At 31.0% G+C, this 16,558-nt stretch overlaps 1 protein-coding gene across 1 annotated transcript in view; it reads left to right on the plus strand.

Moving 5' to 3' along the window:
• The window catches only part of LOC130443738 (rho guanine nucleotide exchange factor 26), a 44,123-nt gene extending 40,164 nt beyond the window's left edge, over nucleotides 1–3,959 (plus strand). Inside the window, exons 13-14 of the mRNA XM_056778513.1 lie at nucleotides 3,394–3,598; nucleotides 3,726–3,959. Coding sequence (XP_056634491.1) covers nucleotides 3,394–3,598; nucleotides 3,726–3,877 — 357 coding nt within the window. The 3' untranslated portion in view covers nucleotides 3,878–3,959. The remainder of the gene's footprint in view (nucleotides 1–3,393; nucleotides 3,599–3,725) is intronic.
• Nucleotides 3,960–16,558: the final 12,599 nt, after the last annotated feature.

Consider the following 16,558-nt stretch of genomic DNA (forward strand, 5'->3'; position numbering starts at 1 on the left):
AAAGTCCCATATAATGGTATTCACTTCGAACAATGCTTTCCCGTCTTCATTTCTCAACTCCTGTTTGTGAGTAATAGATAGATAGACGGGGACCCTTTAGATAGCCATCGATATCTCCAGATTACAATACTTGCAGATATTTTCATGAGGGCACTTGAAAAGTGCAATTGAGAAATTAGTGTCGATTGATTTTACCCCAAGTTTTTCGAAATGATCAAAATGAATTTCAATGCCATGTAGAATATTGTCAAATATTTAACGGGCAAATGAAACATTTGCTTGATTTGATGATCAAATGTTACTATTTAACAAAATCAACGATGATATTGTCTTTCTAATTTAAACCTGTATACATTGTTATTGTATGTGAAAATCACGATTGAAACTAAGTATTTTTTCTAAAAAAATAATATTTGTAATATTAGTTATATTTCAAATTAAAGATTTGTTGTGGCTAATGTATTCCTCCGTCTCTTATGATTGCAGTTTCACAGTCAATTTCTTCAAATATTATATTGGCGCTGGTTCCACAATAGGGCTTTGGTACCCTTAACGGTGATTGAGCCTGTTTTTAGCAGGTTTATGAGCTGTCTAATTTCCTTCCTTCCACTGAACATTGGTACTACTATAGGGTGACTATGTTGTTCTTGCCTGGTTCATTAAATATAGCTAAGTATTCTGAAATCACGTTGGAAATGATTACAATAGAACTCTCCTGCTAGGGTATCTGACATGGTTATTATTAGTGGCCTTCTATAGTTCATATTGATACTGAGTTGAGTGCATATCCCAATTGCGTAGATTTCCACTTGAACCTGCTTAGAGATGTTTCGAACTCTTAGAATGTTTAGTTCGAGGTCCATATATTCCTTTCTTCGTTTCCAAACTACCCGTGTACTTTTTAATTATATGTTTTCTTGTTAGTTATGGTATTTTGATTCCATTTTTATTGTTACTATCTTTTGTATGGAATTTCTTCAAGAAGTGATACTTTGTCCTCATTCTATCACATGGCATGTTTAAAGACTCCTCTAACTTAGCCTGTATATCATTTTTTTGACATTTTTTCCATTACTATAGCAGAAATACGATTACTTCCTGTAAGACATATGCAGGCAACCTTTTGAATTATGGAGAGATTTGTACAAGAATTCCACATCAAGTTACTTCTCCATTGGGACATCCTCTGGTTGTACTGTTGGAAATGTTCTCTTTCTCAATTTCTGTTTCATTTAGTCTAGTGGAGATGAGCTAGTATATCCACATGGATATTTTACTCTCTACTATCTTTGCCTTTTATGGCAGCTTCGTCTAGAGTATATGTAATCTCTTCTCAGGAATAGAGGATGTCTCTTCTATTTACGGTGTCTTACTAGCCTTAGTACTTCAGGACATGGTGTTAGCCTATCTCCTGCAAAGGCTATTACTATTCCCATATTCTCACTCTCGTTTTCGGAGCGTACTCCCATAGGAACCAGGGTTTGAGTTAAGTATTTTGAAAGATAAGTTCTCGGTTTATCAACACGATTTTATATATTTATATTAAAAACTTGAAGGGTTTCGATTGCCCCTAGTCCTTATTCATTTATATTCCCCAATAACTGTAACAATCACCCCTTATGTCTCTTTAGCATGAGAATCAACACGAGCGACTTCAATGCTCTTAATCATACTTACCAGTATGGGTGCTGTCACCTCCCCTTTTGGACTTTGTGCTGAGTCGTCGAGGTAGTATCTCTTCCATGAGTATATGCCTCTTCCCTGAGAATCGGAAATTTACTATCCTCAAAGAGTTTAAAGATGGGAAGGATTTCTGAACGTGAACCTATAATAGCTAAATCACCCGTTCCCCTTTATTCGCTGGCAAGATAGGTTGCCTACAGTTCCTTTCAAGATTTGGATGGAAGTGATATTACATTACGTAGAACAAGGTTATCCAGCCCAGGTCCAATTAAGGTGACAATTTTACTAGAGATGTCCAGTATAAGCGCCTCCAACAATGTAACGGAAGATAATTCCATCATTTAAGAGGACAATAGCTTTATTTGAAAATCGATCTTGTATTCTCACTATGCCCTTCTGTGTTTTAATGTGCATTGTCTTGAACTGGGAAAACTTTTTTAATTCCAAAATTGAAATAAATAGATTACAATAAATACAGATGTCAGTATCTTTTTGAAACTATATGATTTTCCTCAGCCTATTGAAGTATTATTTCACTACTTTTCTGTAAAAAGTAATCAAATCGTTACATTTAGCTTTTTAGAGGATTTTTCAATTATCTGTTCTAAAATTATTTTTCATCCCACTCAACAAATTCAAATCCATACGGGAAGGTTAAGTCATAACATTAGAAGCAGCTCGTGGATTTGGTCTGCTTTATAGCTCATGGAATATTGAAACAGAACCACCAAATACAAGTTCATATTTTTTTCCATTATTGCGATGGTACTAAATACTTGAAAATGTTGAAATATTTTAATTTATAGTAGAAGAGACTGTGAACTGTTGATTATAGGAGAACAGCCAGTGAGCTGTTGAACATTTCCTTTATTAGTAGAAAGTGTGGGATGGAATTATCCGATTGCCTCTTATGAAACAGGAATAGTACAGCAAAAATGGACGGAATAGCGTTAAACGTAAAGCGCTTTTCTTCCATTAGTAAACTTGCGTGTTCAATAATTTTCTGCCTGGGAATAAACCGACAAACTTTTATTAATTTTATCTATTCGGCATGCATCAACCTGTTACTTCAGTGGAGAAAGATCTATTGATTTCGTCATATTCTTCCACCTTATCTTTCCTAAATTTCAGAATAATTGCATTCTTTTTATTAAATATTCATGTTGTACTAGTTGAGACCGAGCCATAAATAAGTAATAATTAGCTAGGACATCAAATACGTATTTTACGTGAACAGTTTTATACCGCATAAAAAAAGGTGTTTGGGATCTTTCAGCGAAATGAAAATAGTCAAGTAATTGGTAGAATATTTTTTTTTTTAGAAGAATCGAAAAATGTCGGTGTTACACGGCATACATTTAGTCGATAGTCTACCTCCCGTCAGATACTCTGAAGCCCATGATTTTTTTCAAATTATCTTGGTTACAATTTTGCCCCATTCCTTCCAATCGAACGATTCTTAGTTTTTGAGAACTTCTTTGACATGGAGCATCTTCTTAATGGAAAATTCCACTTCTTTAAATTTCAAATAAATAGTTGCTCGTAATTTACAAACAAGAAATGATCGATGACACCATCGTACATATTTGTGAGTTTAAACCACACGTTACCCTTTAGTGAATCATATATTATTTTTTTTTCGATCAACACAAACTCAAACTATTTTTCTGGGCTATACTGAATTAGTAACAAAATAATTTCTTTTTCCAGTTACTATCGGCATTAACAGAAACTGACAAAGAACGATGGATCGAAGCTTTCAGTCCTCCAAAGTCTGAAAATCCCGATGAAACTTTGTATGAGTGCTGGGATTGTCCCCAAGTGACGGCAATGCATAACTACAATGCCTGTCAGCCTGACGAATTGTCCTTATCTAGAGGAGATGTAATGAATGTCTTAAGAAAAATGACAGATGGTGAGTGATAAGTATTTTATAATCCAGAAAAATAGTTCGAACTTCATAATAATGAACATTTTACATGACATTTCTTATTATATTCTTTCAGTGGCAATATGAGATTGATTGTCTATTAATTTTTCAGGCTGGTATCAGGGCGAACGCTTACGTGATGGTCAAACAGGTTGGTTTCCTGCCAATTACACAGTAGAAATTATAAATCCCCATGTTCGAGCTAGAAACTTGAAACAACGTTACAAATTACTCGCTTTTTCCGAAAATTATTTAAAAACGTGAAATACCTATCTAGTTATATTTTTTATACTTATGTACCTTGTTTGTTACCTTTCACATTTAGTCAAATAAATGATAAATTTAATACATTGCTTTCATTATAAATTGTCTATGCAGAGACACCACTTTTTATAAAGAGAAAACTGCTGGCCTATCCTTAACATCCGTAACCTAATTTCTTCGCTCTTTATCTGTTGTTTTTTCTCAGTTACCATAACTATTGCGGACAATAGTTCAGAGCTATCATAGATATAATAGAAAAATAAATACATTGCTGAATATAAGAAAGGAGGTTATATGTTTATTGATAAGAAGTTATCCGATTCCGTGGTCTCAATCCCCATACGCTACGCAACGAATTACCTCTGTAAAAGATGAGAAACAATGAAAACGATTAAAATAGGATAAAAGAGAATACGCTTACCATCAAGAACACCGTGGACTCTAGCACTATCACTGTAGGTTTTGAGTCAACTGGTGATCTAGCCGTCTGGACCGTATAAATACAGGGGACCTATTAAGGGACTTTGTCTATTTGGGGAAAGTATATTATTGGCGGGAACGTCAACAAATATGTGGAGCTCATCTTCTCGGAGGGTTCTAAAGAAAATTTTATAATAACACTGGTCTACAAAAAAATAAATTTTTTTTACCAACACAAAAATGAATAGCATATTATAATAAAATGGACCTATACAAATAGGAAAATATTTATTTAAAAATGATTTCACGTTTTTTATATCGTATATATTGACAATTTTTATAATTTACATCTAATGAACATGCCTCACATGTATTAAAAACAAAAAATCACTTTCAATATCAAGTAGCAGAGAATGTAGCATTTCTTTTTCTAAAGGTCGTAATTTTTGTCTCTTTTGCTAACAAGTTCCATTCGTTAAGACGGGAAGTAAGTTCAAACTATTACTTGGAGTAAAAATAGGGGCGGTGCATTGTTCTTCGGAGCTTCCCGTTGATACGTTGTCTCCAATATTTTGCGGATGTAAACGCAATCGGTACTGGTAAATCTTCGTTATGGGGAACAGGTCGTATAAGCAGACAACAAATTTGGATACTAGATCTTGTGCTTTCCTTTTTTAGAATAACCTTCAGTCTTTGTAAGACAAAAATAGCAGTCTTTAAAATGGTTAATAGGTGCCCGCCATACAATTGGAATTGCAAAGGGCATGATTTTTTTCCCCATTTACCCACTGCACCAATGACACTCTACAACTAACACAGCACGCGTGGGGGGGCACTGCTTGTCTTGGTCCAATTAAAGTACCAAAGTATTTCAAATAAGCTTTTTTCACGTTTTCGGAAAATGCTCTGGCTTGAGATTTCATCATAAATATACAGCAAAATTTGTCATAAGTTTTGCAACTGCGGCGCGTTTCACTCGACATATTCGTCTTTAAAGTCACTTTTTACACTATGAACAGAGAACCTCTCACTAAGAAATTCCATAGAATACTAATTTTTAATGTTATTCTTATGTTTATTATTCTAAATAATACAGTTCAGGTATTTTTTCGGTCATAAAATTTACCGATATTAACCGCCCCTTTATAAAATTACCTACCTGCTAATGAATACAGGGATAAATAAACTATTGAAAAGTGGTTAAGGCTTAATAAATATTTTTTTTTATTATTGGACGGGTATTTCCATTTTAAAAATAAAGGTCTCGCCTGTGTTACGAAAATCTTGTCGGCCAGTGAATCGGTATTGATGCAGGTCCAGTTGCATCGGAAAGGCGTATGAAGGAGGCGTATGAAGGAGATGCTTCCAGGTTGGCGGTAATCTCTAGCTATCGTCCTTTGTCTCAAACAGTTTGGACGATAGCTTATCGAATTATTTTGGTATTGTGAGGCGATGGTCTTATTGAAATCTATTGCGTTCGGTATAAACGCGAATAAGTAACAAACCACAAGTGTTCCTTTGCTCTGACAGAAATACGTCGATTTGTTTGGCATATGTAGAGGCAGGGGTAATCTAAGCAAGAGACTTCATGCACTCCAAGGTGTTAATTAGAAATTTTATCGTTTGCAGATCTGAGTGGGTAGTAGAATTTTGTTGAGGATTATGCAAATACAGTGGGGTTTTAATACTCTACATATTTCGACTGTGACACCTTTAATATAAGGAGAGGATATTTTCAATCGATTTTCTATAGCAAAGGTAGAAGAGTGGATGCTCCTAGAAGTTTGGAATTTGCTGTGAACATTCTGAATCAATTTTTGTTTGTGTCTGGTACAAGTTAAGCAATGGCAGAAGTAAGTTTAGCCGGATAGTGATGGGACTGAGCATTGAGAGAAGGGTTGGTGTGAGTAGGTTTGCGCTAGTAGGAGTAGGAGCAATCGCCAAATTTTAGCATCAATTAATATAATCCGACTTCAGGGTCTATGTCAGTGGGTTCGTGAAATAGATTAAAAGGTCATCAATACAATAAGAAAAAGAGAACTGTATTTAAAACCATGGAATATAAAAAACACATTCAATTATGAAAATTTGAAAATTAAAGGGAACGAGGTAAATGATATTCAAAGATGTCTTAGGAACTGATGTACAATGATACTATAAATTTCGGCTTTGGATATTTTCTGTCATACATACGAGCTGCCGAAACAAGTGTAACAAGAATTTTTCATTCCTTTAATGTCTTTCTTTAAGGTGGACCAGTTATATAGTTTTTAAGGTGAGTTTTCACATTTGTTCAGGCCTATCTTTGAAAATTATAATTTTTTTGGTTTTAGCGGCTTTTGATTTATTTATTATAGCTTATCCAAAGCACTTTCAAATCATTTTAGAAACGCCCCGTATAATAATTTTAACCTATAATTAATGATTAATTAAAAGATGAGCTTTCTTCTGAAAACGCACTGGAGATAAAATATAGTTCCTATTATTGTTCGTCTTACCTCATTTGTGGTTGATTATTTTACTCCTGTCCCATACAGCGCAAATTGGCTCACCGATTTCTATGGGAGCTTGAGAAATTGGCGAGAGTAGTAAAAGTTGATAGCTGTGTGAAGGCTATATATAGATTGAAAAGATGGTTTGTTGTAGTTGGATCCCATCACGTTTTTTAGTTTCCGGTGTATTCATGTAGCAACTAATTAATTCAAAAATATTCTTGTTTCCTCTTCCTTTTAGAAATCGGGCAATCCTGTCCATAAGAGCTTTAATGGAAAAAGAAAACAAAAACCTATTACACCGTGATCATATTGAATCTTATTCGTCTTGCAAATCTAGTTTCTTCTTTTGAGTACAATTCAGATACGAGTAAATCGGGGTGATTGATTCTATTTAAATATTCCTTAGAATGACATGGTGGGTATCGCATTTTTCACCCTTTTTATTTTAAAAGTCTCACGGTTGTGGCTTACTTAATTGTTAAGGGCTTTTTGGTTTTGTAGAGCGAATTTATATTGTGCAGGCGCTTGTGGTTTCAACTTAATTTGTTAAGGTTTTGACTACCACTGGTGATTAATGCTCATATATGTTTATTGATTACTGTTCGCTCGACATATCTCATGGCTGCTTCCATTTATACCTATATATTTAATATTGAAAAACTGCACACTCTGTATAATCAGTGTCTTTTGAAAATAATATTATCTATAACTCTCTGAACTGCGAAATGACTGTATTTTAGTACTAGTAATATTCGGACACATAGTTACAATGTACTGTAAAAGCTTGAGGGATATCTTCTTCGGCCATTTCTATCTGATGAAAACCACTGTCTAAATCTGTATGTCTATGTATCACTGTCTGAATAGAACATTGAGTTATTTGTATTTCTTCAATTCAATTTTAAACAAAATAATATTTTTCTGAGATTTAAAGTGAGTTTTTGTAAACTGTTCTCTAGTCTTTCGTATAGAGACAGCAAATTCAAATATATCAAAGCAAATATGTCACTGATAAATTTTACAATTACTGTTGAATAATAATATGATATATAATAAAATGAGATAACATAACTTATGAATGCAATCCAATGAACAGATGCTTATATGATTTGTAACGTTTGCAGGACTCAAATTTTGAAGAAACGTTAGAATATAATCTCATTAAAATTTTTATTAGTGCTTTAACAAAAAATATTTCAATTTCTTTTATAAAAATATTCTCTTATGCTAAACATTTTGAATACCATATTAACTATAAAACTAAAAAATATTGAAGAAATATTTCAAAGATTATTCTATTGAATTAATTTGATTAAACAAAAAAATCGAGTTGATTTGTGTGTGTGAAATTTGAATTGAAATTAATATCTTCAGATTGCATTGATGAAAACTATTTAGCAAATCAGGTTTTGAATTTCACCAATATCGGTGGCAATTATTATTGGTTGTAGTTATATGTGGGTGTTATATATTCCCAAAAAAAAATAAGTATAAGAATCAATAATTTCCAACAATATTATGATTACTAATACTAGGAATAGGAAGGCGTTGTCGGTCTTAATTGCCTAGGCAGTTTATATACAGTACCCATTGTTACCCTTGTCCTGGAAATCCTAGGACCTTCAAAATTGGAGAATCTTCCAAGTGTCGTTGGCTTTGAGGCAAGCTTCTACACTATGTCAAATCATAGGATACTCCGGGCGAGCGTCTCTGTCGGTGAGGTACCTGTACTAGCACACTCTGTAATTACGCCTACCAGAATTTTTGCTCCCCATGTCCTTAGTATTTACGCTTCCCATTCGAAGGAGCTTTATTTCCGATTACGAGAAATTTTAATCAAATTACGACGTCAAAGATCATCGTCGCCTTAGAGTGTAAGCCTGCTAAATCCATTTTTGGTATCAAAAGTAGTATGGATACCATTCGAAAGAAAAGAAGATGCCCTATTGTCCAAGAAAAACCGTTACTCTATATCAAGACAATATCAAGAGTGAAACTGCTAAATCCATACGATTTAAATTTTTGCGGCTAAATCTAGCGTTATCGCCATTTTGTACTTAGTCTTTGTCACTTGGTGCTCTTAATGATTAACGGGTTTTGTGTTTATTTCCAGTTGTGTGAATAATTCATGGATTATTGAACACAGGTAGTACCTTTAATATCTTTGTAGTTTTATTTGTGTGAGGTTTATCGATTATTAAGTGAAAAATGTATTTTGAAATCCTAACTGTAAGGGTTTGCTATCCTGCGATTTTCTTAAAACTACTTTTAACATTTTTGGTGTTTTTGTAAGCTGTACTTAGCAAATTTACCGGATTTTAAGTAAAAGAAGAGGAACAGTCTAGAATTAATTTGCATAATTGATTATTGTTTCCGTTTAATTGAATTATTCACTTAAAACTTTACTCGCTTTACATTTCCAAAAATTCATTGATAGATATACGTCAAAAAACCAACTCAGTTACAAAATAGCTTATAAAATAGTAGAAACTCAACTGTTTTCCTCAATGTGTAGGTTTTTATTCAAAATTGTGCTAAATAGTTTCACTACTTTTTTGTTTTTTCCTAACAATTAAAAATTTTAAGATTTTTTTTCACTTTTCTCTGAAAACATCTTAAAACATCTTAAAGTTAGTCTTACTACTCTACGGCGACTTATACAAAATGCAGAATTAACATTGATGTACATTTGAAACAAAAATTAATGAAAATAGTGCAAGCAGATAGGGAAACGAGTAGATATATGTGCTGCTATTAATAAACATTAAATCTCATTTTATACCCAAATTTGCAAAAGCTTCGCTCTATGCTAATTGTTTTTACCTGTATTAAATTCATAAGTATGACCTTTTATTTATATTATACAGTTCAATAGCTTTAATTGATAGGAAAAATTGGTAGAATTAATCTCTCTATCAGGTAAATTTGATATTTCTTTGCATCAACAAGTATTTAACACTTGCGTGCAATGAAAACATGAAAAATTCTAGTTATATAAAAAAACACTTTTGCAACGATATTTATGCAAAAACAGCCTATATTACATAATATATAGTTATTGTAATGACCCACCGTATATTTTCTCCTATTAGCTCAATCTTTCAGAGAAGTTTTCATGAATTTTGAATTATTATTCAATATTTAATAATTTTTGTAGTTGACTCAAAATGTCAAATTAAATGAGAAAATCACAATAATGAGTCTATTCTTATAGTCGAAAGTAGATTATGGGCAATAAAAAAATCTAAACGATTACTATAAATTCTTGAGTCATAACTTATCTGTCTTGGGAAATCGTAAAATCGATATTGTACGTATAAAACATACGTATCTTCTTTGGATACGAAAATCATATAATATTATGCTTAAAATTTTCTCATTCGATTTAAAATTATTCAACATCTCTCTCTCTCTCTGTCTATTCTAATCTTTTGCTTTTAGTCCGGTCAAATTAGACCAAAAAATAAGAGTGAAGCTATATAAATTCCTACCAAGCTGAGCAGATTCAAAAAATTGTAAAAGTTGTAATCGTCATAATATGCACGTTTCCACGCCACATATGAGGTTTCCCCTTTTTCAATCGTTATATCTCAAAAACGGTGGCTCATAGTAAAAAAGTATTCATACATTTTTTGTAGATAATTTTATGATCTATAATTTTTATCTGAGGTATTTTTATGATACAACTTACCGTTTTGCTAAAAATCGCAAAAAACTAATTTTTTTAACCTTACCGATTTTCAGCTTGGTGGGAATTTATGTAGCTTCAAATGTCTAAATTGGCCGGACTATTTCATCACATAAACACAATCAGTTTATCATCACTGACACTTTTTTATATAGCAAGGTTTTAGAGTGAAGGATAAATTTATTTGCATCATATAAAATCTCAACACATAGAAAACCACACAATAGTTAAATACTCCTTCGCCTGGTAAATAATTATCCCTGGAGATAAAAGGACTAATTAGTGATAAAAGCATTTCCAGATCTCAAATCAGCAATATAGCATTGTATGATAATCTGTTTTAACACACTTCTTTCATATAAAAGTTGTTAGAGCCGTTATTTCCCTAACGGTCCAAATCGTTAGGTGAATAATTTGATGTTTCTATGTAGTTACACATATAACAATTAATTAGTAGATTTTAATTGCATTCATAAACAGATATAAAATAAATTATTTTGACTTCCGATTTTTTTGATGAAGTTTTATTCATAGAACATTCTTTTTGGATCAAGAATAATCTCGTCATCATTTTCGGCTTACCAACTAGCCTAAGCTCTTATAGAAACATAAATTGATATATGTAGGTATTAGTTGTGATTAATAATGGAGTACAGTTGCAGATAGATTACTGCTGACTCACTTGGCTAGAGGTATCTCTTCAGAAATTGATTTGGTATGACCAAAAACATGGAACAAAGTTTTTTGAACAATTTTATTTTTCATCTGGCAATACACTGGATATGAATAGACGCAGTACAGGACTTACCCTAATCCCAGAATGTGGATCTGGAAAAATGAACTTCAAATCAGAGATAGGGGTTGATTATATTCAATCATGGGAATGGAGCTTCTTAATAACGTGGTAATTTTACAGGGATTATAATTTGGAATATTGGTAGGATCTTGTGTTAACCGGACATGACCCTTTGTGCCACTTCCGTGGATCTATGAGTGCGGATTTGAACTTGCTCTTATGCTCCTAATACGTTTCATCCCTTTGTTCGCATGATTAGTTACCAAGTATATTTGTTAATAGATATACAACATCGAGAGATAAACAACGAAAGTAGAAAAATATTGCTCACTTCTTTTGCGACCCTAATACTTTATGATATACGAATGAATTTTTGAGTAACTAAAGCATCATCAAAAAATGTAAGCTCTATTAGAATGAAATAGAAATAGAAGTACCGACAATTATTATACTAGATTTTTAACATTAGAGAGAGCAAATTGTCTCTAATAAACGAGAAACCCTCCGAAACACTTTTTTCCTGATTTTTTCAGTAAAATAATTTGCAATTTACAGTTTTTTATCAAAATTGGTAATAATGTATGAAATTCCAATATTGATTGGTCGAGAAAAGTTTTTCGTTATTGAACATAATATGAAGATAAAATTAATAAAGGATTATGAATACAAAAATTTAGGTGAAGAATCGACAAAATTTTCTATTTTTTAGGAAAACGTTAGGTTTTTCACTTTATTGCATACATTATTCTTTTGAAATGAATATTTCTTAATTTCCGAACCACCGAACCAAGCGAGATTGGCTTCAAACTCCTATTTCATTGTAAAAATAATACAACAATCTGATAAAATGTTACCACGAACAAACGTCAAGGTTGAATGTACACTCAATAAATTATCACTTCTATGAATATTATAGATAATGTGACGAGAGATACATATTATATATATATATATATATATATATATATATATATATATATATGAAATAAATTTCTTTAATTTCCTATTTCTTAGATATATTAATGCATCTAAGTGTTCTGGATTTTAGGTCTCTTCTGTTTAAAAATTACTTTTTTTGATCATTTTTAAAAGAAAGATAAATTTTGACGTTTCTACTTTTCTTTAAGTCTTTATCAGAATATTTTTATGTTCTTTTATTCTGATAAAGACTTAAAGAAAAGTAGAAACGTCAAAATTTATCTTTCTTTTAAAAATTATGAAAAAAAACTAATTTTTAAACAGAAGAGACCTAAAATCAAGAACATTTAGATGCATTAATATATCTAAGAAATAAGAAATTAAAGAAATATGTATATATATATATATATATATATATATATATATATATATATATATATATATATATATATATATATTAAATGTTCTTGATGTTAGGTCTCTATTGTTGCAAAATTAATTTTTTTAATATTTTTTTAAATTTTTAAAAGAAAGATAAATATTGACGTTTCGGCTAATTTTAAGTCTTTATCAAAATATGATATTCACACTGACAATTTGCGTATTTATATTAACCAATAGATCATTTTCATCATGAATTTCAAAATAAAAATAAAATCAAAATAGAAATTTGTTCTAATAAGAAAAAATAATTTTTCCTTAGTTCTTACATGTAAGGTTAATGTATTATGACCTTTATGACTTATACTAATATCATATTTATGGAAACAATTCGATAATTGTTGGGAAAGTCTTTGTACATATGGCAAGGAAAAATGTTTTCTTTTTTTGTTTTTTAATTGATTGTAGTATCTGTTTATCTTTTCTTGAATATAATAACGCGTCAGCGAGTTCCCTTTTCTTTCGTTCTTAAGATCTGCCTAAAAAATTAATCTTACCAAACATGCTTTGATACGACATGCCTATTATGGATAGTGAAAAAAATATATTTGATTAGTGAGAGATTACTTAAAAGCATATAGATTGGATAAAGGTTTTCTTTTTCGGACTTTAATTTCAATGGAATCAATTGGCTCATCCACAGCTTCATAATTGGACATTGTGAAGCCTTTTCTCAAAAGTCAATAGAATTCCACAGCTGCTATATTTTATGAATCCGTTGGCTCTTGCTATACATTCATTAAAGCCTGTTTCCCTAAATTTCTGGATCCCGTTACAAAAATTGCGCAAATTGTCGATAGCGACTTTGAGGGAATTGCATTTAAACAAGCCTGATGATATGGTAATAGCATATTTTCACTCATTGTGATGTGTGAAGAGTAAAGGAGATATAATTATTCATTGTTATGGTTATAGGATGTTAAAAATTTGAGATAACTAAATAGCAAGAGGTGCAATTGGGGTGTTTATTAATGCTACAATTTGTCTAGTTGATGATGTTTTCATGAATTTTTGATAAAGAATAGTATTAGATCCTTAGTAAGTTTTTCACACTATGTATTATTGTCCATCTTTTTCTAGATAAATCTTAATAGTGCTCTCACTCCATTATAACGGTGATTATTACTTTTGTCAGATGGTATGACTATCAAAATTAGATTGTCTTTCGAAAAATTTTTTGATTTTACAGTTGCCTAAATATAGAAGATTGTTTAGATTCATGAATATAGTTAGTTGAGATGTTAATTATTTTGGCTATAACCATATTTCTTTCTTGTTCATTTTGTTTAAGAGAGGATATGTGAACAATATTGGCTAGCATAAATTTAAATGGAATATACTCAGAAATTATAGGTATAATACTACATTCAGGACCTAGTAATAGAAACTGCCTATAATTCAAATATTCTTATCCAATTCTCTTGGGATTTGAGAACTGAGTTAGTTTTTTTTTTAATAAAATTATTAAGTTCATTCTCTTGTTTGCTTTTAATTTGATGAAATAATTTACTATGAGTAAATTGCTGACTGGTAGAAAAATTTTCAAAAATAAACTCATCAATTACATAAATTATTTGTTTTTTCAATTTTAAAAGAATTTCCAAATTTGAATCAATTACACGTAGAAGTCTATGTATTATCGATCAAATAATTATTTTTGGTTTCTTGTTTCTAACGTATGGATATTTTTTTATATGTCAGATTTATTTTGTAGAAAACTAGAAAAAACGTTTTTTACATTTTTCGGCATTTTGACTTTCTGACCATGATTTTAAATTTTTATTCGCGTTTTGACAATAAATTCGTTAGGTGTTTTGAAAGTACTCAATATTTGTATACCTATGTAAATTCGAATTAAGACTTTGCCAACGAGATAATGAATGTGATTGATCTGGAATTGTGGCAATGGCATATCAAATTATATTTTTTTCAACATATTTCGATTTTTGATTACCTAAGTTAGTTAAAGCATTATCATTTTTTTATTGTAATGATGACTTTTTAATCTTCTTTTCAAATATTGAGATGTCTGTTATATGTAAACAGTGTCACAGTCAAAACAAGGTAACTTGATACACAATATTACTTTTTTGGTTTTTGAGTGTTTCAGATTTTAGTTTGGTTAAATATTAAAATCCTCCCCCCCCCAGAACAAACGATCCCTTCTCAACAAGATGTTTTTTTTGAGTTTGAGGATCTTATGTGTTACGAATATTTCAGTTTCATCTGTGGAAGATTTACCAATTACCGCTACAAAATTTTAACAATGGAATAGGCGAACTCAAAAAGCAAGATACTACCTGAACGAGCATACACGGTAAACACTGTCGTTACTTTTAGATACTTGTTTTCAAGACTCTACTATTATAGCAGGAAGCAAGCCCTACAAGGTGGTTGGAAAGCCTCAGCAGAGATTTCGTGGGATTGTCTGCCAAATCTTTACGTCAGAGAAGATGGCAATGTAGCGTTGAAGTATAGAACTCGTATTTATCTTTCGCCTATATTTACCTCTTAAACCTAGGGATGTAGTGAAAATAAGTACACATCAAGACATAAGATTATATATTGAAATAAACGTGATAATAATAAAAACTGAGAAATAAAACTGGATCCATATAGTTTAGTGATAAAAGCTGTAGGTATCGGTGAGGTTAAGTGATAACATATCAGTACGAAGCGCTACCCTAAAAATAACTGGTGTTGCCAGATTTCAAGTTTAGAGTAAAAATGAAAGAAATGAAAAGTGAATTTGCATTTTGAGAAGTGAGTTCGACTTTGAGAGGTTGATTCGGTCGTCCCATTTTCCGTGAATAATTAAACATTTAAAATGTTGGACACCGACGATACCTCATGTGACGATAGGAATAGTAGAAAAAGAACGTCCGAAGATGAAATTTTTGACAAAAGTAAAAAAAATTGTCAAGAACTTATCGAAAAACACAGGAAATGGATACGAAACTTATCAATAAAAGTAAAATGAGGGAAGACGCGAAATAATACAAAAAGACTTAAGAGGAAATAATAGAGAAAACACGAAAATGTGGCATCAAAGCAACAAATACAAGAAATGAATAAAACAAAAGATAATATAAAAAAATTTGGAATAATTAACACAAAAATTTTTTAAATGATATAGAAGGAACAAGTAAGATACACAAAAATTTACGATGATATTAGCACAAGAGGAAGAAATATATAAAAGAAAATTAGACAAAATTCAAGGGAGGAAGGAGCAAGAGGCATAAATGTGAAAATAGGTTTTTAGAATTTAATAATCAATGAAAATAAATAGGTATTGAATGAGGAGACAGAACTATTTGAGGAAAATTGTAGAGAAGATTACTACCAAAAAAACTAACTATAGGCATAGGCTTTAGTTCATCAAATTGAATTCAACTGAGTTAGCATATTTTATGTTTATAAAACATATTTTGAAGGGAGTTGCATCCCTACTTCGTTGAGTTTACCTAGTCTTGAATAAAAAAAAATTAAAAGGTGTGTCATATTTGTTCGATTACCTTAGATTGAATGAAAAAGACTATATATATATATATATATATATATATATATATATATATATATGTATATATATATATATATATATATATATATATATGTTTTCGTTTAAATTTTCAATTTTTCGTATGACTATATATTTATAAAAATTTACTTTATATAATATAAACATTATATTATATACAAAAGTGCGGCCAGTATAATAAAGATACACCTCATTGTTTATCATGGAATACATACAAGCATTTTGATAACTTTTCAATGGTTTGATTTTTTCGTCGCCTCTACCTGAATGAGAAGTTATACACTGATACGATCTGGTTAACAGCTTTTACAGTTATGAAAAACATGTGAATTTGCTGAAGTAGAAATTAGAAAATATACTCAAGTTTTTTACCAAATATTTG

Source organism: Diorhabda sublineata, chromosome 5 (assembly GCF_026230105.1).
Source record: "Diorhabda sublineata isolate icDioSubl1.1 chromosome 5, icDioSubl1.1, whole genome shotgun sequence".
Classification (NCBI taxonomy): Eukaryota; Metazoa; Arthropoda; class Insecta; order Coleoptera; family Chrysomelidae; genus Diorhabda; species Diorhabda sublineata.